The following is a 24,494-nucleotide window of genomic DNA, read 5'->3' on the forward strand; positions in this document are numbered from 1 at the left end:
TGCGGTATATGTGCCCGCGGATGGTCGGCAAGTGGTTAAAATGCTTTTGCTTTTCATAAATTAATAAATCACATGTAATGTGCCTTTGAACTTGCTAGCAAATCTGACTACTCAAAGAGAGTCAATTTCCAAGCACAACCCCTCCCCCCTTGCATGTCATAGCTCTCTTCTTTTCTGATATTTTCTAATTACTGTCTGTGCTGGCCTAGCATCTTTGCCCCTAACCTCTCTACATAACCTTTTAGGTAGCTACTGTGGATGATCTAAAGTAAATACTATAGAGCAGTGATGGCAAACCTTGGCATCCCAGATATTTTAGAACTACATTTCCTATGGTGCTCTACTACACTGCTGAGTGCATGAGCATTATGGGAAATGTAGTTCCAAAACATCTGGGGTACTAAGGTTCAACATCACTGCTATAGAGTGTCACTTCAGTGACAGCCCTGAATCTGCTAGAGCTGTCAATATCACATCCATGATGGCAGCAGTCTCAAGGCTTTTGGGTGTCTACACATAGGAGACTCTCACACATAAAAAGCATGTATAACATGCCTTAAATGTACATATAATGTCATAGAAAAATTTTTGTTGAAATGAATGGTCTGAAGATGGAGTCTAGTTAATTTTTTGTGTATGGTCGTCATCACTAATAAAGGCTTTATATTTAGTCTTTTCACAGCCTTAAAAGAATGATCAGTAGCCACCAAGATAGAAGTTATCTACCATGTTAGTAGTGCTTCATGCTCCATGAATGGTGGTATTCATTGCAAGGAGTGCTTTATCTGGTCTCATCGCTTGCTGCTGTTGGTCTGTGTATGAACATCTTGAATGGACTTTGACAAAATACAATTTTGAAAGCTGTCATATTTGCCGACTTTCTCAGTTTGGAACCTTCGGGGCTGTAATCTTTCTCTTTTATTCACTATTTAGAGAGTTACCGAATTGGAACAGGTATGTGTATATCTGGTGTTCTTAGAGCACATTCACATGCCTGTTCCGGGTCAATGAGTTACCTTGTATTAAAATTAGGATCATAAGCATTGAGAATAGCCTTACACGGGTGCATAGACCATACCACCAATCAAAAGGTTGTGTTTAAGCATCTGAGGAATGACGGGTGTTTTGTGCAGTCGCATGAAGCCAGCCTGTCAAAATCAGTTACAGCCTGAGAGATGCAGCGGCTGTATGGATCTTCCAGCAGACACACCAGTGTGTACAACATCCATTAAGGGACAGATGCACAGCTCTGGATGCAGATAACCTGCAGGAAGATCCGTAGAACCTCAGGCATGTGTGGGAAGGTCTGTACAGCCTCAGCGCCTCTTGGGCTTCACTGAAGGAAGGCCTGTCATTACCCAGGCACAAAAACAAGAGATCCTCTGCATAGATGTATGGGTCCATATGGCTGTACCCATGTCTTGCTAAAAAAAAATATATATATATGGCAATGGCAGTTCCTATGTTACTATATTCTTAGAAATTGAATTTAAATAGAGAAAGTTTATGAAGCATGTATGGGTTGTGATAAGGTTTGTTAGCAGTAAGTAACGTTTTTTTTTTTTTTTTTTTTGTAGCTTTTGAACGCCTAAACACATCCTTGCTTCAGCATCTGTGGTACATCAAAGACATACATAGCATTATTGATCATGAATTTGAGATTGGACAATGATCATCTAATGTCCGTCTGAGAACTACCACAGATTTCACCCTCCGAATGTAACATTTTAGAACAATCTACTGGGCTGGTTAAAGTGTCCCCAAACATAGACTGATCCAGCACCTCTAGAGCCTTCCAAAAGAATGATGACATTTAGAAACCCATAAATGTCTACACATTGTGATTTGCACTGCAAACTACCAGGATGTGATTTGGAAATTAGACTGTGTATGTAGTTACTATACACCAAATTTGCCACGGGGTAACTGCATTGTAGGCACAGATAATGTGCATATCTTTAATGGATTAACCTAATTGCAGAAAAAAAATAATGAGATTATTTTCCATTCTTCCAGTTTCTCCATTGACACAGCAAAGATGTGTTCTGTATAAGGTCTCATAAAAGCAATCGCAAGGGACTTTGGGGAGTTCTCATCTGCAGAAAACATTTCCGGGAGAATTAAGCTTGCCAGATCAACAGCTTTTTAAATTTGGAACATTTGCAGGAATATAGATTTAGTTTTGTTTTATTTTATAAATGCAAACACGGGAGGAGAGAGAGTCTTTCTGTCATTGTCATTGGCATGTCACCTCTGAATGTACTGTGAGTTCAAGGAGATTAAGCTGTAATTAGTACCAATGGGCTTCCCGGGGTCAGAGGTTGTGCCTTTGTTTGCTAAAGAGTGGAATGAGGTCACTTAAGCTGAATAAGTTAAAAGAAAGCAAATGATAGAGGGCAGTTTACACAGGAGCAAAATGACAACCCAGACTACACATAAGATTAACACTTTTCTTAGATAAAGGTTTCGGGAGGGTGATGGGATGCCTAATGAGTCGTTTGTGTTTTACTTGGAAATGGATAGTTAATGCTTCATTTGTCATTTTTTTTCCTTTCTTTTCCTCATCTTCAGGGTATAAACATGATTTTTTTGGGCTAATACTATAAAGATTACCCCCTTTTTTTATTTTTTATTATTATATTCAGGTAAAACAATATAGATGATAAATTATTGATCTGGAAATGATAAAAAAAAAAAATAATTTTGGGTTTGAACAGTCAGAAAAAGGTCTGAACCTCTGTCTGTTATGCTGGTGGGAAGATTTCCCTAGTTTCCTGACCCAGTGGTAATGTTGTCACTGAGACACGAAATAAGAGGAAAAAATGCCCCAGTGGGAACACAGAAAGCAACAAATGCCTGACAGACCTTTCCACTATGGGTAAAAAGTGATAGCTGAAATTCTGCTTTTAACTCGGCTAAAATATACCACTTTATGATGTGCAATTATTTGGAAAGAGACATTTTATAAAGCTCATAAGCTAACCCAGGGCAGACATGCTTGTAGCACCCCTGGGGAATCAAAATGGCATGGCACCCCAGTTGATAAACACTGGTCTAGACATTTTTGTATATATAATGTTTTGAAAACAGAAAATGTGAAATTTTATGTAAGCATTAAAAATATCAAAAAATAGAATATTTTCCAAAAAAAAAAAAAAAGTGACACAGCATAATAGAGTGGAATGTCAGATATATTAGGAGAAGTCTCAAGGCTGTAGATCTATGTAACATGAAGATCTTTTTAACCATTTGCTGACCAGGCCTTTTTCTGACATTTCTTGTTTACAAGTAAAAATCTATATTTTTTGCTAGAAAATTACTTAGAATCCCGAACATTAAATATATATATATTTTTTTAGCAGAGATCCTAGACAAAAGTGGCAGTCATTACAATTTTTAATGTCACACGATTTTAGCGAGGCGATTTTTCAAACTTAATTTTTTGGAGGGAAAAAAATACACCTAAATGAATAAAAAAAACACAATATGTCACCCATTTTTGTAAAATAGGAAAGATAATGTTATGCCAATTAAATGAATACTTAACATGTCATGCTTTAAAATTGTGCGCACTCGTGGAATGGCGCCAAACTACTGTACTTCAAAATCTCCATATATGAAGCTTTAAGCATTTCCACAGATTACCAGTTTAGAGTTATCGAGGCAGTCCAGTGCTAGAATTATTCCTCTTGCTTTGATGTTCGCGGCGATACCTTACATGTGTGGTGTGAACACAGTTTACATATGTCGGCATGACTTATGTATGTGCTCACCACTGCATGAGCATGCCAGGATGGGGCACTTTTTTAAATGTACAGTAAACCCCCGCTCCATCGCGGTTCAGTTTTTGCGGTCCCGGTATATTGCGGTTTTTTTTGTAATGTTATTTTACTATATAAATCATTAAAAATGAAATATTTTTGTGTTTTCCATAGCTCTTGCTATGTCTCTCAGTATCTTTTATGTGTTTAAATGAGTTTCTATTGTTTTAAAAGTGTGTTTAAAGACCTTAAAATGCTTTTACACGTACAGTGACAGTAAAAAAAACATGCCTACAATGCATTTTAACCACTTAAGCCCCGGAAGATTTTACCCCCATTCCGACCAGGGGGTATTTTGCGATTCGGCGCTGCGTGACTTTAACGGACAATTGCGCGGTCGTGCGACGCTGTACCTAAACGAATTTGGCGTCCTTTTTTTCCCACAAACAGAGCTTTCTTTTGGTGGTATTTGACCACCTGTGCGATTTTTTGATCACGCGCTATAAACAAAAAAAGAGCGTCAATTTTGCAAAAATAGCAATATTTTTCACATTTTTTTATATGAAATTCCCCAAAAAAAAATTTAAAAATCAACATTTTTTTACTTTTTCGGCCAATTTGTTTTATGCTACCTATGTTTGGTAAAAAAAATCGCAAAAAGCGTATTTTGATTGGTTTGCGCAAAAGTTATCGCGTTTACTAACAAAGGGAAAGATTTCTGTCATTTTTGTTGTTTTTTTTTTTTAACGTGTAATGGCGGCGATCTGCGATTTTTTTTGCGGTACTGCGACATTGGGGCGGACAGATCGGACCCTTGACTGACATTTTTGACACTTTTGGGGTTACCTGTGACATTTCTACAGTAATCAGTGCTATATATATGCACTGTTACTGTAAAAATACACTGGTAGTGAAGGGGTTAACTTTATTTGGGAGGGAGGGGCTGTGTGTGTCCCTAGGGGCGTGCTTTCTACTGTGATTGGCTGGGGCTTGAGCTGTATGGACACTGATCAACGGATCTACATACTAGATCCGAGTGATCAGTATCCTAACAGCAAGGAGAATGACAGGCAGCTTATTTACACAAGCTGCCTGACATTCTCCCTCTCCCCCGCCGATCGCCGAGTGACCGGCGGACATCGGGTCCGCCGGTCACACGCGCGGGGGGGTCCGTGACCACGCGGGAGCGCGCCTCCGGGGGCGCGCGCTCGCTCCCTAGACCCTCACAAGCTAGTGACGTAGCCCTACGTCACTTTGCCTGTGAGGGGCTGACTGCCGACGTAGATCGGCGTTAGGCAGTCGGCAAGTGGTTAATAGGGTTTTTCTATTTCGCGGATTTTCACTTTTCGCGGCTGGGTCCGGAACGTAACCCCCGCAATGGAGGGGGGTTTACTGTATTTATTTTATTTCATTTTTTTGCACTGTCACTTTAAAAAAAAAATTTTGATCACTTTATTGCTATCGCAAGGATGTAAACATCTCTTGCAGCATGACAGGTCTTCTTTATGACAAGACTACAAATCTCTCCTCTACCCTTAAAAGCAAAAAGATCAAAACAAAAAAAAATGACCTTGTTTACATGGAACCGGAACCAGAAGTGACGTCCTGACATGGCTCCGGTCCTCCTAGGCCATATTGATGAGCGGAGGCCATCTTTCCTTCATTAATCTCTATGCCCAGCCGCCGCCAGCACCGGATCGGTTCCCAGGGCTACCGATTGGCCAGGTAAGCCTGGGAACCACCAGAAAGCAGCGGGAGGGGAGGGGGTGACCTCACTCACAGGTGCCTGTTTTTCTGGATCACTTTTAGAAGCGAAGACCCCTTCTACCACTTCTAGAAGCGATCCAGAAAGACCTGCGCCTGAGAGAAGAAAATTACACTGTGGCATCTAGCTGCAGATATAACATCAAAGTAATGACGTATTTTCCAAGTTAGGTGGTCGCAAGTGGTTTTAAACAGGCTTTTGGTTGTTAGATTGTGTTGTCCCATGGCTCCACATCCAGTAGACAGAATGCTGATATCAGTAGTGCATTCTGATTTCCAATGGTTACACGACCTGGACAAAAGGACATCATCCTTTATATGCTTGGAAGAGTAGAATCTCTAAATACAGCCCCATGTGAAATATACTAAAGCTGACACTAGCTAGCATTGTCATCAGAAGCTTTTATTCATATTTTTATGCCTACTGGGAAATTCTTTAAAGTTAATCCATAACCACAAATTACTATTCCCAATATATCTGAATATCCTTTTAATGGGCAGCTCTCTAATCTGCCATTCATGACAAAACATGACGTTACAGGCTTCAGGCAATTTGTTTTTCATTAGTTGATCTAGCTAAAAACGTCTCCTTTATTGTTAACTTGTGCAACATGAGAAATTGGTTTGCAGGCGACAAGGTGATAGGTGACTTAAAGAGGTAGTGTCTTTCATGTTTACTTTTCATGCTTGATTCACCGAAGGAAGCAAGTCCTTTCCCTGTGGGATTGAAGCCTGGGATGACAAGGAATATGTACAATCTGAAAGCTGACTTGAAAGGGATGTGCATTGAGCTTCTGTCTCCTGCCAGTCACCCAGAACCAAAGGCCTATTTAGTTTTACTCTGTGCCGTGGATCAAAGAGGGAGTTATTTTGTAAGATTAGTTTTGTCCACAAACACAGGCAGCTGCTCTGCTTCAGGGGAGCAGAAGCAATTGGGAGGGCAGGATTTGTCAAAGGCGATTTGCTTAGTGCCATTCTGTATACATAACTCAGGTAGGTAGCAAGTTCAAAAAATCATTTTGAATCGTAATGTTATTTGTATAGTTGTGTTAACATTTTAAACTAGGATTTTTTCTTGGTAATATTTTCACCGATGCTCAACTGTCCCGGGTATAATCACGTATAGTAGTTTATGTTGTGAAGACTGATTAGATCTCATCATTTCGCTGTTTTGATGATAGGTAAAGCATCAGTACCTATTAGTAAACATTTTATGCATTAAGATAATAAGCCTTCTGTGTGCAGCAGCCCCCCCCCCTTAAACTTTCCTGAGGTCCCTCTCTGTCCAACGATGTCCACGAGTGTCTCAGCCGTCTTTGATTCTCCCTCCTGATTGGCTGAGGCACAGCAGCGGCACCATTGGCTCCTGCTGCTCTCAATTAAAGTCAGCTAACCAATCAGGGAAGAGAGGGGGTGGGACCAGGTCAGGGCTCCATGTCTGAATAGACACAGGGAGCTGTGACTTGTCTTGGGTGCCCCCGTAGCAAGCTGCTTGCTGTGGGGGCACTGAACAGGGGAGGGGGGGGGGTCCAGGACCACAGAAGAGGGACCCAAAAAGAGGAGGATCTGGGCTGCTCTGGGCAAGACCAACTGCACAGAGCAGGTAAGTATAACAGGTTAGTTATTTTTTTTTGGGGGGGGGGGGGGGGAGGAGACTTTACAATCATTTTAAGCCTGTCAGATTTTGTGCTTTTGAAATAAGGGTAATCTTAGTATAAACTATACGAGGCAGCGGTAGTGTTTAAAAGTTGTAATACCCAATCAGGATATGTCGGCTGTAATTGCTGACCTGTGCTGAAGTTTGTAGTTCCCTGGCTATCATACTGACTCTCACACTTCTATACTTTGAGTCACAGGCTCCAAGTATGCAAATAAGACTTCTGCCTTTTTAAAAAAAAAAAAAAATGTAACTTTTCTCGTCTTTTTTCTATTTTTTTCTTTGAGCCTCAAAGTTTGGAAGTCATTCGTTTATTATAACATTTATGAGAAATGTATTGTTTTGGAGGCAAATATAAACTTTAATGGTACTATATAAGGACAGCAACACGTATATAATCTTTAAAAAGTATTTTTATTACAACAATTGAATAAAAACATTCACAAATAAAAGAAGTTGTGCCACAATAGGGCACTAGAGTCACTCTCTATTATGTGGATAATAATGCAGTGATGGAAAAAAGCTCGTACCTAAAAGCTATCACGTAGTCGTAGCATGCATCCAAGATTTTCTCGACATGCTTCGCGGAAGTATCCACTTCTTCAGGAATGTTGGAGAGCAAACAAAATTATCTATAGAGAGATAATAACAATTATAACAGAAAAAAAAATACATAATATAAAAACAATATATGCAAGCATGAAGACCCAGAAGAACTGTACATATTCTGAACCCACCCAAGGCGCCCCAGAGAATGTCTGTCTCGGCAGGTGTGGGAACACTATAACAGGGGGCATGTATTCCCAGTCTAGGGGTCCAAAGAGATTGTCCCATCAGAAATCTCAATATATATGTCCATTATACAGGAACATTAAAAATGAATGTTAAACCACACACCATACCAACAGATCCCAGGATCTTGTCTATAGTATAACAGACAGGTGACTTGCTTTTTCAGGCAGAGGCCAGCAAAGGCAGCTCATTTTTTACTCTCCTGACAGATATAACTTGGGCTAATGCTACCCAGTAACATGAGTAAATATATCCTAAATTTGTTTTTGGGCAGCTGGTCATTGTCTATCGGACATCCCACCTCTTTTGTTCGGATTTAGTACAGTTATGATCAGTAAAGTCCATGGAACAACAAAAACATGGAAAACAAATATAGCAAAACAATGCTGCGGTCTTGAAGATTTCAAGTGATGTGTATGAACAGATTTATCTTGCCTTTCTTAGGCCCCTTTCACACATGGAGTCCGTTCAGATCCGCCTGTCAGTTTTTTTGGCGGATTTGAACGGACACCCCATGCATCCCGATCCATCAAAACCGGATGGATGGAAACCCTATTTTCCATCCGTCCGGCGGATCGGATCGGATGAGAAAGGACAGATGGTCCGTTCTTATCCGATTCCCCCATAGAGATGAATGGGGACCTGTGCGCGGTGACACAGCTGTCATCCGCCTGCTCAGCGGGGGGGATCGGCGGATCGATCGAGTCGAGATCGAGTCTGCCTGGCGGACTCCGTGTGTGAAAGGGGCCTAATTCTTTTTTTTTTTTTTTTTTTTTTTTTTTTTAAATCCCTTGCTAAACGCATTTATTAAATTTTCTGTGATCAGGTATCCATCATAGAATCAGGTCATCTCTAATGACTTTTCACAAATTAGGATATTTGGAAAATGCATTACCAAACTTTATACTAGGTTAAATCAGTGCACAAAAAGAGGATAAAAAGTGCAAAATAGATTTTTTTTTTTTTGCTTTGAGAGTTTATAAAATGCTAGTAGAATTCTGATAAAAATAGATGTTTATTAGTTTCATGACAATATGGGCAAAGAATGATGAATTGCTAATGATCTATTAATCTTCATTATATTGGCTGGTCTGAGATGGACATAAAACAAGCTATCTTGTTATTATAACATGACTTGTGTGATGGTGAAGTACATTGCAATAGGTATTGCTTCCGTTAATGTGTAATACACCCCCACACGTTCACTTGAAACCTGTGGGTGCTGTTGTCACTGTTGATCTGGGTTGTCAAGTATCAGTTTACTAAGCAGAAGTAAAATGTAGCAAATGCCTTGTTGGGGGGGGGGGGGGGGGGAAACTCTTAGCAAACCTATCTTGTCAACTGTAATGCAAACAAATCCTAATGAGCATTTTTAATATAAAAAGTGGAAACTTCACAACTACAGCACTCCATTACTTAACTGACAATTGCACAGTCATGCAACGCTCTACCCAAACAATATTGATTTCCTTTTTTACCACAAATAGTGCTTTCTTTTGGTGGTATTTGATCACCTTTGTGTTTTTTTTCTTTTTTGCGCTATAAACAAAAAAACACTGACTATTTTGAAAAAAACAAACAAACAATATTTTTTACTTTCCGCTTAAAACATATCCAATAAAAAAAATAAAAAAATCGAATTTCCTCATCGATTTAGGCCAATGTGTATTCTGCTACATGTTTTGCTACAAAAATCCCAATAAGCGTATATTTATTGGTTTGCACAAAATTTATAGTATCTACATACTATGAGATAGATTTATGGAATTTTAATTATTTTTTGTTTTTTTACTAGTAATGGCAGCGATCAGTGCTTTTTAATTTTTAAATTTGGTGCTCTGCATAGAAACCAATTAACTTCCAGGTTTTTCTGTCAAAGCTGAACTGAACAAGCTGAAGTTAGAATCTGATTTGACTACGATACACAGCTTCACTAGGTTTTGCGCTCTTCAGTTTTAGTAAATCAACCCCAACATGTCAGATGAAGAGATATGTGATTGTGGTAATTCTACAGCTGCACAATGGCCACCCAAACAGATAAAGTTCTTTCTATAAAATGTGAGCGTTATCATATATTTTATGCTATGTAGATTTTTTTAGAATAAAATGACAATCCCGTTTATAATTTGTTACATAAATGTTCAAGCATGATAAACCATGTTTATGCCGTGTGTCACTTTTGCTTTGGGTGCTCATTGATTGGTTCAAGAACTTGAAATTGGATTTCCTATCCTAATCAAAAATCTACAATCCTAAATAAAAAACTTTATATACTGTACGCATGTGTGTATAAGTTTAGTACTGTTAAAAATCAATCAAAAGTATATTTTTAATCAGGGATTTATAAAAAATCAAATGAATTTGTGTTCACTTACATGGGTGATCTTAAAAAACGTTGGAAGCCCAGGAGCCGATTGTTTCGGATCATGCTGGATGTCAGCTGTCACAGACAGCCAGGGGTTGCAACCTGCAACCCTGCTGAGACCTGCAGGAGCCATTGAGACCGGATGCCATTTTAAAAGGCAATGGGATGAATAGCAGCTATTTCAGTGTCATTTTAAAACAAAACTGGGTTTCTCAAGAAAACCATTATTAAGTAGTTATCAGTTGTAGTCTTCATGCTTCTGTTTGTACAGGTTATCTTGGATCCGTGTGCATTACATCTTTCGCTAACAGCACAGACCTGTACAACTAAATCATATATTCCTGCCCTAAATTTGGCACTAAAATGAACTGTGAAAAGTTATAAAATGGGTATTTGCCTGAAATTGCGTAATCTATGGGTTTTTTTTATTAGAAATGTGCAAACTTTTATTTTTTCCATTTTGCAGGTGAGAGGCAAAGATACACTGGTGATCGTGCAGGCTTCGATGGGGAAGACTCTGATGGTGTTGAGGATGAAGACAATGATAATGAGGATGAAGATGAAGATAGTCAAGCAGAGTCTGTTTTGTCGGCTACCCCATCAGTTACAGCAAGCCCTCAGCATTGCCCCTTCCGAAATTGCCAGCAAGATACATCCAGCGCTGATGAGGATTCTCGAATTCCCCATTGCTTTGGTCAGGCAAGCTCAATGGACATTCTTCCTAAAGCATTGATTACCAGGATGACTGCACTGACCACACCAACCATTTGCAAACCAGAGAGCCATGAAAGGAAGAGTGATGATGTTTCAGTCCAAAAAACTATACCTCCTCAAAGTGAAGCATCCTCTCCTAAATCCCCATGTCATCAGATGTCAGTGGATTATCCAGATGGTACTGAAGAAGAAGGTGGCTCAACCGAAACAAAGAAATTAGCTGTATCACAGGTAAGATAGACATTTTTAAAAAGTACATATCACATCAAAATTTGGCAAACCTTTGGCAAACAAGACCAAAGCGGCACCGGCTCCTGGTGTTGTCAAGGCTGGTATATACATAAAGTACAATATTAGAGACACCTTATTATCTCTTAAGTTTGCCATTTTTGCAACTTAATCTTTCAGAAAACACCACTCCTTTAAGATCAAACAATCTCTGTTTGCTATTGGTTGATGACATATTTGACCAAGTGTAAATATAAAGTTACTCACTTCTGTGACACAGCTAAAGCAATCAGCACTACTTTTTGTTTTCAAGGGAATCTGTCTGAAATAGAAATATCAGATCAGATAAAAAATGTCAGTCTCATGTTGAAGCTCCCATTCTGAAATTCACTAGATTTCCCCCATCAACACTGACAGTGCTGACAGGGGAATCCCTCCTGCCTGGCCAATGTCTTCTCCTAGTAGGGGGGCGTTAGCCGCCCCACCAGGAGAGGACAGTGATTATGGCAAGCAGCTATAGCAGCCATTAGCAATAAATGCAAGGGAATCCGGCAGGCTGGTTGTACCCAAGTGAATCGATCAACTTGGTATATTCAGCCTACCCATTAACGGTTCAAACCTTGTATGGCCAGCCTTATGGGCCATACACACTATAAGATTTTCTGAAGACATTTTCCTTTAGACTTACCAAAACCATATAATATGAGGTCAAACCTAAACACTTTCAATTTGTATGCAATCTGGCAGGCCCTTGCACTAAATTGAAAAGGTAAATCTGAAGGAAATCTAACCACAAAAGTTGGATAGTGTGTATCCAGCTTTAGTTTCACTGCTGCAGAACTTAGTGGCTTACTTTTTAAACTAAAAAGCTTTTAGAAAGCAGTGGTCTGTCATCTTTTAGAAAATGAATATCAGGGAGAAATCTATTCAAGTCAAGATCTCAACTTGCAGCCTCGGTGACTTTTGTGGATTTTATTGAAATGTTAATGTATCCATGGAGAGAAAATAGGCAAACCTTTCCAAGGCTATTAATAAGTCACTTTTGAGAAATTCACTGCTTATAACTTATGAATGAATAATTACCGGTATGCCATATTCCTGCTATGAATGTTTGCTACCACTTCACTTTTCTTGCAAAATTACTAGGTTAGCTCCACAAAAAATAAATGGGCTCTTGACACTTCAGCTGTAACTATACTTTTACAGTATATCAGGAATAGAGGGATTGCTACCCTGTCTGTCTCTTTGATCCACCTTTAAATGTTGCTTAGTTCAAATTTTTTAAATCTATTAAAATGTCTAACAAACATGGCTAGTACAAACTGAACCAAATGGATACTGTAAATTATTATCAGCAAAGTGAAAATTTAAAAGAATCAAATAGTTAAAGTGTTTTTTTTTTTTTTTTAAACATTTTTATATTTGTGGTCTTGTGCTAGAAGTATGTATGTGTGGTTGTTTTGAGAAATATTTTTTGCTGATGTAAAGAGTATCCTGAAAAAATTTTGTTGTATGTATACAATAACAATAAAGTATATTATCTTAGTATCTTATCTTAAAGTAACACTGTAATAAACCCTAATATCCAATAATAATCAATACATATGCCTATGCCCACCTAAAATGTATATTTTACCATCAGATGGTAATCTTAAAGTTATTTTTAACTTGGACTTTTTATAGTTCTAAGATAACTGTGTTGGGTTTTTCCCGCTTCCTCCCACTTACCATGGTTGCCCTTGGCTTGTTTCCATGAAATGAATTGCAGCTTATCTTGATGATGGAAACTCGGAGAGACCTTAACAGGCTGGGGGGGGATTTGGAGAAACATTTTGACATCTATTTAGTATTGCGAAAATCATATTGTCTAAGTATTAGTTCAGGACCAAGCAGCAGTTTGTGTTGAATGGATTATATCCATCTCTATATTAGAACTAGTAGCTGTAGTAGAAATATTAGTGGTATTTATGTCTGCCTGTTGCAGAATAAATAAAAAAAGAATGTAGGAGGGTTGTGAATAAGTACAGAGTTCCTTTGCCAAGATTTCCTTCAAAACTGAACTCCAGGCAGATATAAAAGGGACAAGTTAAAGTCTAACTAAAGGCAAAACTTTTTTTTTTTTGTCAATAGAGTGGAGATGGATTAGAATACCTCTTTAGTTTTGTATTGCTGTCTGTGCACCTGTTAGGGAGATTCACCTGCTTTATTGTCCTGTCTACTATTATCATTGAAAGTAAAAAAAAAAAGAAAACCCCAAATTTTGAGTTGTCCCCAGAAAAGTAGTAGACGGAAAAACTTTCCAGTAGTTCTGCTGACCTGAGGGACAGGCTATGGGACAGGAATTGAAGGTAAATCTCCCAAATGGGACACAGGTGGCAATAAAAAACCTGACATGAGTTATAATCCCCCCTTACTATATACAAAATGAAAAAAAAAAAAAAAAAAAACGTTTGCCTTTAGTTCAGCTCTGTATATATTAATACGTAATTTAATGTGTTTTTAAATTCTAGCAGTGTAAGCCCCTTTGCCTTGGTATCAACCTCTTTTAATCCACTGAAGAGAAAAGCTCAGACTGGAAGAGAGAGAAGCAGCAAAAGGAGCTACTCAGTGGTGCTTCAGTGTGCATGTGCAACAAGGATCATGTTGATAGTAGAGCAGACAGATAGGGCTGTGCTGTGTGGCAGAGCTGTGGAAATCTGATGGACATGAAGCATTATGTAATACATCTGCATACTTTGTGTAGAGTTCAGCTTAAAGAGTAAGGGATCCAAAAGGAATTACTGAAGTAACGTGCACAATGATGTGTGCAATTTTTGATTGTAGTGTGTGTAAATGACGCATACAATCTAACTTTTTTCAAGTATTGCATAATCTCAGTGGGTTCTCCTTTCTATAATAGTAATGACAGTAATACTGTGTGTGTATCCGTTTTCTTTTGATAAAACCAGTAAATTATATTTTTACCTTTTTCCAAACACTCATCTCATCATTTCCTTTTATTTCTTCATATCCTATTTAGTCTGCCTAAAACCTAAATGTGAACTAAGTTTTGTTTTAATGCTTATCTTAGCATTATAATGAGGCAAGGTACTTGATGCTACTAAAAGCTATATCACTTGTCTGCCACCTAAATTGTCTACATTATTTAATTTTTTTGCACACGGGGTAAAATCTGCATGTTTTTTTTTTTTTTTTTTCTACCAGACATTATTTAAAACCCCCAAACAGGTATATAATGTGATTTCTAAAAGCAGAGACCCTGGAGAATAAGATGGTGGCATTTACAATATTTTATGTCACATATTTTTTGTGCAACTACTTATTAAATGCATATTTTCAGGAAAGAAATTAAAATTAATTTTAGAGCAAAGAAACACAATATTATACAACTTTTATGGTAAAATATAAAAGAATGTGTTTTGTAAGGTAAATAGATATCAGACATGTCAACCTTTAAAAGTGCATGCACCCATGAAATTGTAAAAAAAATTACTGGACAATAAAGCAGGTGACCCTCTAAAAGCCTTTACAGGTTATAAGCTTAGAGTTAATCATATATTATTGCGCTAGAACTATTACTCTTACAGCGATACTTCACATGTGTAACGCAATTTATGTTTACATACACATTCGTGCCCTACTCTGTCAGTTTGTATTTGAATTTGTATAAAATTACTTTTATTGAAAAGATATTTAAAATCATAAGAACATACAGGCAGATAGTTATGTAATGAGGACCAAACAAAACCAATAAATGGTCTGTGCTGTAGTGTTTCCTGATACATAAAGTATAAAACAACGATTTACATACAATTCAAGGTACAAGACAGTTGGTAATCATATATATCTCAGAGCTATATACTTAATCTCAGAAGAAACCTGCCAGCGGACACCCGAACACTATGGTGCCGGTCGACAGGGTCAACTGGGAGTATAAATTAGCTTTCAACATACAGTATTTGACCTTTGCTCAACATGTTTCGCTTTCTTATGAGAAAAGCTTCGTCTGGAGCATATCATTTGGCTTGTCTGTACACTATGTAGTAGGGCAAAAATCTCAATTCGTAGGGAGTTTTTTAACGAAAAGGACTGTTATGCATTTTAGAGAGCTCATGTGTTGGCACCTGAGGGGTTACATAGCAGTGAGGATAGTCACTCTATGTTTAATATCAAACACTGTATAGGAGGGAGCCTATTGTATAAAGCGTATCTCCTATGGTTATGTAGAGACCCGTGCCGAGCTTCTCTGCACTCGCATACAGTCCTCACCGGATGGGTGTTCGGGTGTCCGCTGGCAGGTTTCTTCTGAGATTATGTATATAGCTCTGAGATATATATGATTACCAACTGTCTTGTACCTTGAATTGTATGTAAATCGTTGTTTTATACTTTATGTATCAGGAAACACTACAGCACAGACCATTTATTGGTTTTGTTTGGTCCTCATTACATAACTATCTGCCTGTATGTTCTTATGATTTTAAATATCTTTTCAATAAAAGTAATTTTATACAAATTCTTGTGCCCGAAAGCCTTGCTTCCCAATCCTTCCATGTAATAAATTATTTAAGGATAGGGGCACACCCCAAGTGTACATTTCATGGCCCAGATAGCTGCTGTCTGAAGGCGCATGGCCCATAAGACAGTTTGTATTTGAGCATATATATATATATATATACTCAAATAAAATGAAAATAATAAAAAAAAATGTAAATGCACCCCAGTTAACCTCCCTGCTATATATATATATATATATATATACGGTATATAGCAGGGAGGTTAACTGGGGTGCATGTACATTTTTTTTTATATTTATTTTTTTATTACGAGGGGCTACCAAGCTCCTATGTGATAGCAGGGGATAGATCCTATTTATGGAGACATTAGGGTCTATTAGATCCCCAATGTCCCCCTGTCCTCCATTTCAGCTAACCCGGTCACGCTTGATTAGCTGCTTCCTCAGCTACAGTAGCTGGGGAATGTCAGCTGTGAACTCTGCGTTACACATCACTTCCAGGTTCATTAGTTCACATCTGTTCCCCAGTCACCTCCTGCTCTCAATGATGCAGCTATTTACCATGATCCCCAACTCCCCAGTTGAACTGAACAGCCTGGGAACAACCACGGGCGCTGGTGTTGCCGGATAGAGGGAGGACCTTCAGAGCCCCGTGAAAGCGATCACTTTTACCTGAATGCGCTTAGTCAGTTGCAGCAGCAGCCATGAGCTTGCTTTAAACCCTTGAATACTATAACTGTACTTTGGTAGACAAGGGATTAAACACTTGCCGACCAGCCGCCGTAGTTTTACTGTGGCAGGTCAACTCTGTTACACAAAACGACGTACGTGTACATCGCCTCGCGTAGCAGTTAGTGGGGGCGTGCATGCGCCGATTGGCTAGAGGGGGAGCCCATTAGCGGGTCCGGTGGCCGCAATGTCCGACTGGCACCCGCGATCGCTCCCCATGGAGACAGAATTGCGGTCTGCCGATCTAAACAAGGCAGACCGCTGTTCTGTGAGTGATGAACACAGGGATCCTGTGTTCCTGCTATTTAGGAACACAGGTCTCTGTGTTCATCCAGTGAGCCCATCCACCACACAATTAGAAAGCACACCCTAGGCACACATTTAACCCTTTGATCACCCTGGTGTTAACCCCTTCCCTGCCAGTGTCATTAGTACAGTAACGGTGCATATTTTTAGCACTGATTACTGTAGTAATTAGGGATGCACCGAAATGAAATTCTTGGCCGAAGCCGAAAAATAATGAAATGCTTGGCCGAAGGCCGAATACCGAACGCGGTGTTTCGCATTTTTTCCATTTATTTATTTTGCCAATTTTTTGTCCTCTCTCTTGTCCTCTCGTGTCTCTCTCTCTCTCTCTCTCTTGTCCTCTCATGTCTCTCTCTCTCCCTAAATGTTACTGTAGTGAATGGGTTTCAGTGCACACTGCAGCCTTGTACCATAGGGTTAATGTTAGTGACACTGTAGGGATTGGGAAGGATGCCGGGAATGGAAATCAGGAAGCATGCAGGCAGCCTTGTGAATTTTAATTGCAGATACAGGGCACTGGGCAGGTCAGGGTTAATATGGTAACATCAATTACTCAGTGACAATCAGTCAGTGTCAGTGTGGACTCGATCAGATTATACAGTGACAGACAGTCTCTCATAGTGGTGGTAGTAGGAGGCTGGAGGTGGACTATGAGGAGCCTGGAAAGGAGCACAGCCGCATACATACATTACTCACTCGTGCACTGCAGCCCGCCCCACACATTCAGTGAGTCTTACTCTCCTCCCTAGTTTTTTCAATGGCACATTCAGGAAGCCAATCACGCCGTGAGTAGCGGCACAGCGGAACCAATCAGGTGTGCAGGCACGCGTGATTGGTTCGCTGTGTAGCTAATCACGGCGTGATTGGCTCTCTGAATGTGCCATTGAAAAAACTAGGGAGGAGAGTAAGACTCACTGAATGTGTGGGGCGGGCTGCAGTGCACGAGTGAGTAATGTATGTATGCTCACCGCTGAAGTGTCCCGGCTTCCCCTGCCTAACACGGAAGTCTGTGAGTCCTCCTGTCCTCCTCCGAGTCCCTTCCCCCTGCGGCGATATGAATATCGCCTACGGCCACAGAACGATAGTCGATATCATATCGACTATCGTTCAGCCCTATTGTTCGGCACAAAATTATTCGGCCTTTTGACTTATTCGGCCGAACACCGAAAGTGCTATTTTTTCTATTTTCGGCCGAATAATGTTCGGCCGCCGAATATTCGGTGCATCCCTAGTAGTAATGTCACTGGTCCCCCCAAAAGTGTAAAAAAAATCTGTCCGCCGCAATGTCGCAGTCCTGCTAAAAATCGCTAAAAAAAATTAAATAAAAATGACATAAATCTTTCCCCTAGTTTGAAGACGCAATGAGTTTTGCGCAAACCAAGCAATGTACACTTATTGGGATTTGTTTATCAAAAATATTTAGCAGAATACATATTGGCCTAAAATGATGAAAACATTTGATTTTTAATTTTTTTTTATTGGGAATGTTTTATAGCAGAAAGTAATTCTCTTTCATTCATTGACAGACACAGCTCCTGATCTTCTTAACCACTGGATTATTCTGCCCCCTACAGGACTTGGACAGTAGGCAGAAAAAAAAAACTGGCTACGTCTATGGGCAGTCCCAGGTGGTATACACCCTCTGTCTGCTATAGATTTTTTCTGCCCAGTGAGGAGTATCCTCTTTTTTTTTTTCCTAATTGACGCTTTTTTTGTTTATAGCACAAAAAATAAAAATCGCAGAAAGGATCAAATACCACCAAAAGAAAGCTCTATCTGTGGGGGAAAAAAGACATTAATTTTTTTTGGGTACGACCGCGCAATTGTCAGTTAACCACTTAAGCCCCGGAAGATTTTACCCCCTTCCTGACCAGGGTTTTTTTTGCGATTTTTTACTGCGTAACTTTAACGGACAATTGCGCGGTCATGCGACGCTGTACTTAAATTTGACGTCCTTTTTTTCCCCACAAACAGAGCTTTCTTTTGGTGGTATTTGATCACCTGTGCGATTTTTACTTTTTGCGCTATAAACAAAAAGAGCGTAAATTTTTCAAAAACAGCAATATATTTCACATTTTTTTATATGAAATTCCCCAAAAAAATGTAAAAATCAAAATTTTTTAACATTTTTGGCCAATTTGTTTTCTGCTACATATGTTTGGTAAAAAAAATCGCAAAAAGCATATTTTGATTGGTTTGCGCAAAAGTTATTGCGTTTACTAACTAAGGGAAAGATTTCTGTCATTTTTGGTGTTTTTTTTTTTTTAACGCGTAATGGCGGCGATCTGCGATTTGTTTTGCGGTACTGCGACATTGCGGCGGACAGATCGGACCCTTGATTGACATTTTTGACACTTTTGGGGTTACCAGTGACATTACTGCAGTAATCAGTGCAATACATATGCACTGTTACTGCAAAATGACACTGGCAGTGAAGGGGTTAACTTTATTGGGGAAGGAGGGGTTAAGTGTGTCCCTAGGGGCGTGCTTTTTACTGTGATTGGACATGGCTACTAGTGTAGGAACAGTGATCAACGGTCCTACATAGTAGAACCGTATGATCACCATTCCTACACAGGGGAGAATGACAGGCGGCTTGTTTACATTAGCCGCCTGCCTTTCTCCCTTCACGGAGGGCGATCAAGAGTGACCGGCGGACATCGGGGGCCGCCGGTCACACGCACTGACTTCCCAGGGAACGAGTGGAGGCGCGCGCTCGCCCGCTATTGGCTCACAAGGAAGTGACAGGCTAGTGACGTATATATACGTCACTTTGCCTGGCCGGGGCTGACTGCCGACGTATATCGTTGTGCGGCGGTCGGCAACCGGTTAAAGTAACGTAGTGCTGTATAGCAAAAAATGGCCTGGTCATTAAGGTGGTTAAATGAAGGCCCCACTGTGTTTGTCTTGATTACAATTGTAGGCCTACACCTTCATAATAAGGATTACGATGCAAACATTTGCTTTGCCCTATCACTTTACATTGATATATAGTCCCATTGGCTGCAAGTTAAAGCAGAAGTTAAACCAAAATCTTTTTTTTTTTGTTAACAGAATAGAGAAAATGTAGAACATCCATTGAGTGCAATAGTATCAATTATTACTATTCTTTCCCAGTGGGGCCACAGCAGTTGAAACAGTTTTTGTGTTAGAGTGGATAAGTAGTAAAACCTCTGTCTGGTTTTATCCATACATAGCTGTGTCCACACTGAGGAGATTTCCCACTACCTGTCCATGTGTTGGGTGTTAAACAAAACAGGAAAGTGGAGCTACAGACAGCATTTAGAGCCTTCCCTGCTCAAACCTTAAAGAAAAAAAAAAAATTGGCACAGTTTTCCTTTGCCAGAATAACAAGCATCTATTTTATATTCTGCTTCCCTGATTACTGATGACTGTTTGTTTAGACCAGACTAATGCCCCGTACACACGCATCGATTATTGGCCGGGAATTTTCGGCCAACGTCCGATCGGCCGTTTTTCGGCTTGTTAGTATGATGCTTCTGACAACCGACTCTGACTTTTCGGCCGAAAAAATCTGGTGTGCATGCTATAAAATTTTTGTTGGCCGTCAACACAACGGCCGATTTTCCGTCAGTCAGTACAGATTTCGGCAGACAAAAATCTGATGAGCAAGACTGGGCATGCTCAGAGAAGAAAAAACACACGGAAAGTAAACCAGCACATGACATCACTTCTGAAGTAGATTTTTGTTGGCCGAGAAAATTTGTGTGCAGTCTAGGCACATTCCAACCAACAAAACACCACTCTGGACAAAAGTCGGAATATTGGTCGGCCGATAATCGTTGCGTGTGTACGAGGCATTAGACAAAGCGCTTTTCTTTTCTGCAACCAGGAGTTGCAGGAAAGAAAGGGGTTTGATTCCCACATCAAAACAGTGTTGATGGGGGAATCCCTCCCTCGTAGACATTGTGTTCTCCCGGCGGGGGAAGCCATCCCCACGCGGAGAACACAGTGATTAATGCTAGTGACTATAACAGCTGCTAGCAAAAACCGCATGTAAAATCCGGCAGGCTGGTTGTACCCAAGATGATCAATCATTCAATCAACTTTCAGCTCTGGTAGATTCAGCCTGCCCATATATGGTTTAAACCCTATATGGTTGGCTTTAGACTCCTTGTATATTATCTATGACTGCTTTGACTCTTGTTTATTTTGCACTGAATTGGTATGCACTTTACCATGCTTAGCTATTGAACAGACTTTTTATTTTAATGTTTTTTTAATTTACCAAATATATCAGATTAGTAAACAGTGAAAAGCCCAGACATCACACGTATGCAATTTTTAAGGTTAGCCAGATAATTTAAATGTTCATGTACACTTGTCATATTGTGCACATATTCACAACAAGTTAATGTAATTGATGGTTTTTGGTTATTGCAGGATTCATCATCTGTGAACACCCCTTCCTCCCCTGTTGATCGGAGCACACAGACAATGGATTCCTCTGTAGCGGATTGTGATGACCGTCAACGAACATCTGCCAGCTCTACTCAACAGTTCAGTCAAGTGTCTGCTGCTCCAACTCATCTATTTAGCCATTTGCCTTTGCATTCTCAGCAGCCTGTAAGATCACCTTACAGCATGATTCCAGTAGGTGGGATTCAGCTTGTCCCAGCAGGTCTTACTGCGTATTCCACTTTTGTTCCGTTCCCAGCTGGGCAAGTACAACTTACCATACCTGCTGTGGGGGTGATTCACAGAACTGCAAGTTCTCATGGGGACAACCATGCGGAAGTACCTAACACATCAAGCCCCATAGGTGTGGCTGAAATGAATGGTGTAGTACCATGTATTCCAATAGGCCAAGTAAACATGCCAACTCTTAGTGCATCAAACTTACAGCCCATTCAGCCATTAAGCATGGAAACTGTGAACATATTAGGTCTTTCAAACCCAAGTGTTTCACCTCAGATTCATTCTTCAGGACTTACTCTAAATGCAGTTGGATTGCAGGTTTTAACAACAACTCCTGCTTCCCAGAGCAATCCCAGTCCACAGACTCACATTCCAGGCCTTCAAATTCTCAACATAGCTTTACCCACTTTAATCCCATCTATTAGCCCTTTGTCTGTCGATGGCCAGGGTGTTCCTGATAAATCTTCTTCATGTAGCACGGCACCTGGCCAGAGTCCAACCAACCTTACTGGGGTAGATGCCAAAAATATCAAGCAGTCTGATTCTTCACAAGTGTCATCCCAGATCCATGAGCCTCCTAAAACATCAAGTGATGCTGCTGTTACAGAGGAGAGAGGCACAACCTGCAATAAGAAAATGGACAGAGAAAGCCAACTAAAGCAGAATACTAGCATCGGTACCAGTCAGCTTAAAACTGCCAAACCAGATCATTACTTGAAGGCTAAGTCTGAAAGTTTAAGCAGGTCTGCTTTAGGTCCAGCTCTTCCGCCACTTAGACATCAGAGGAGAACAGAGCTGATCTCAAGACAGATGACTGTGCAGTATAGCGATTCGAGCAGCGATGATGATGAAGGCAGACTGATTATAGCAACCTAGACTCATGATTTTCATTTTAGTTTCAGTATTTTCTTTTTCTCTATTTGTTTTGGGAAAGTTGTGATATAAAAGACTCTTCAAGGTTTAGTGGAAAACCTTTCTTATCTTTAAAAGCACATTTTCTTACACATGAATTACACTTGTGCAATCATGAACTCTTGACCAATAATAGTTTTTTTATTTTATTTTTTTCTCTCTGTTTTTTGCTCCCACCATTTTTGTACATGTTGTATAGACACTTGTGCCTTTCGGAACTTTATGTGTAAAATATGTATATATCAGTGAATCCAATATAAATACTTATAAATATTATAAATGTACATAATACAAGGTAGTTGCTTGTGTTTAGTATGTACGTACATATCTCATGTTGAGTAAAATAATTAAATTATAAAATTCTATATGTATATGTTGCACTGTTAAATGTAATTTTTTATGGACGTGGGGCAACTTTGTGTACAGATCTTGTATGTAAAACTCCATATTTATTGTGTCCATATTAGTCTTGGAAAATGGTTCTGTCCATCTTTGTGTGCAAGACGGTAGCTTTACACTTTAAAACAGAAATTCTGTGTTAACCTATGTTCCAGTAAACTTTTTATTACTGACTTCTACTTATGGTTGCATTGTGCGTTTTGTGATTTAAATAATGTACATATGATTACGTAACATTAAGGAATGGTTACTAAAGAGACACTGTTGCTTTGCCCATTCTGCACTAAGTTATCCGAGCCCTTGCTCTGTTTTTCTGATGGAGTGGGGCTTCCAGATATGGAGGAGCTTGGGCCTGAACAGCTAGTCATGTTCCCAGGGATAGGGGGTTATGTCATCCTTCTGGGTAGGTTCCAACTTCAGAGTTCACTTAAGGTGGACTCCTGCAGCGGGAATGATACGAGAGCATAAATTTGTGAGTATACCTTACTTGTGGTGGCTGTCAGAAGACACTGTCACTGTGCCATGAATTGGCAGGAAAAACAGTAATAAACCCCAAAACAAAAATTTAATATATTGCAAGTTACCAACTCTTAACCTTGGTGGCTTCATACTTTTTCTTTTACTTTAATTTGTTGGTCTGGCAAGTAAGTTCTTTTTCAACTTCCTTTACCAAACGAATCTGTCCATCAAAAGTGGCAGTTAGAGGGTTTAGACAAACCATGTACCACTGACAAGGTTGCTTACAATAGTTACAATGGTAAGCTTTTTTTCATTTATGTAAAACCTTTATCCCCAAAGGAAAAAACAACTGTTGCTGTAACTGCTTTACCAGTTTTAGCTGAAGTTTGGCTTTAATATTTTAGCCAAATCTATTTAGATCTGCATCCAACAGTACCCTCTACCTAGGTTGACAGTGCTGCTGTCTAAAAGTGTCTCTGTTGCTCTTCCATACAGAGTGGAGACAATATAAGACGGGAAGAGTGTCACTGTCCAGGTCCCCTAGGGAAAACCAAAAGGAAAAATAAAACTTAAAGAAAACGAATGCAGCCACCACACCATGCACTGCATGCTTCTTGTGGTCAGGTTTAGAGGCCAAGCACTGGTTGCCAATCTAGTGATCATGGTTAAAGAAATGTCCCATGAACATTACCACCCCTGACCATTCAGTAAAATGATAGTATTAGAATGTGGATTTTAAAATAAATATACATATGAGGAAATGCTATATAAAATTGTAATATATTGAGCAGTATATTTATTATTTCTAGAAATCATGACCTTGGCTCAAAGAAATAACTCCTCTAAGCTTCTCTGTCCTATGTATTACAGCATTCATGACTGTTATGGCATACATTCTAGGAAGTACAATATCCATTTTTTTTAGGCCAGCTAATGGTCATTCTATAAATCATTGCATCTCTGCATATTTCAAATTGTCTAAAACTGTGGACATAGACATGCTTCTTAATGGAAACGCCCACTAAACACTTGGAGGTGCTTTAACCAGTATAGTTTATTTTGCGCAGTACAATCGTTTGTCAGGGACATAGGTGCTTTATGGGTTATCTTCAAATACAGTTTGGTTTTGTGTATGAAACTACAAAGCACATAACAGGCAAGTAAGTGTTCATTGCATATGTTTAGCTGAAAAATCGAATCTAGATACCTATTCTCTGGCAGGATGTAAAATGA

The 24,494-nt window shown here is 39.5% G+C and overlaps 1 protein-coding gene across 1 annotated transcript in view; it reads left to right on the plus strand.

The window, feature by feature from the left end:
• The window catches only part of HIVEP1 (HIVEP zinc finger 1), a 205,497-nt gene extending 182,516 nt beyond the window's left edge, over positions 1–22,981 (plus strand). The window contains exons 8-9 of the mRNA XM_082259257.1: positions 10,806–11,284; positions 21,237–22,981. Of these exons, the coding sequence (XP_082115383.1) occupies positions 10,806–11,284; positions 21,237–22,367 (1,610 nt within the window). The 3' untranslated portion in view covers positions 22,368–22,981. The remainder of the gene's footprint in view (positions 1–10,805; positions 11,285–21,236) is intronic.
• Positions 22,982–24,494: the final 1,513 nt, after the last annotated feature.

This window comes from Pelophylax lessonae (genome assembly GCF_965119305.1).
Source record: "Pelophylax lessonae genome assembly, chromosome: 5".
Classification (NCBI taxonomy): Eukaryota; Metazoa; Chordata; class Amphibia; order Anura; family Ranidae; genus Pelophylax; species Pelophylax lessonae.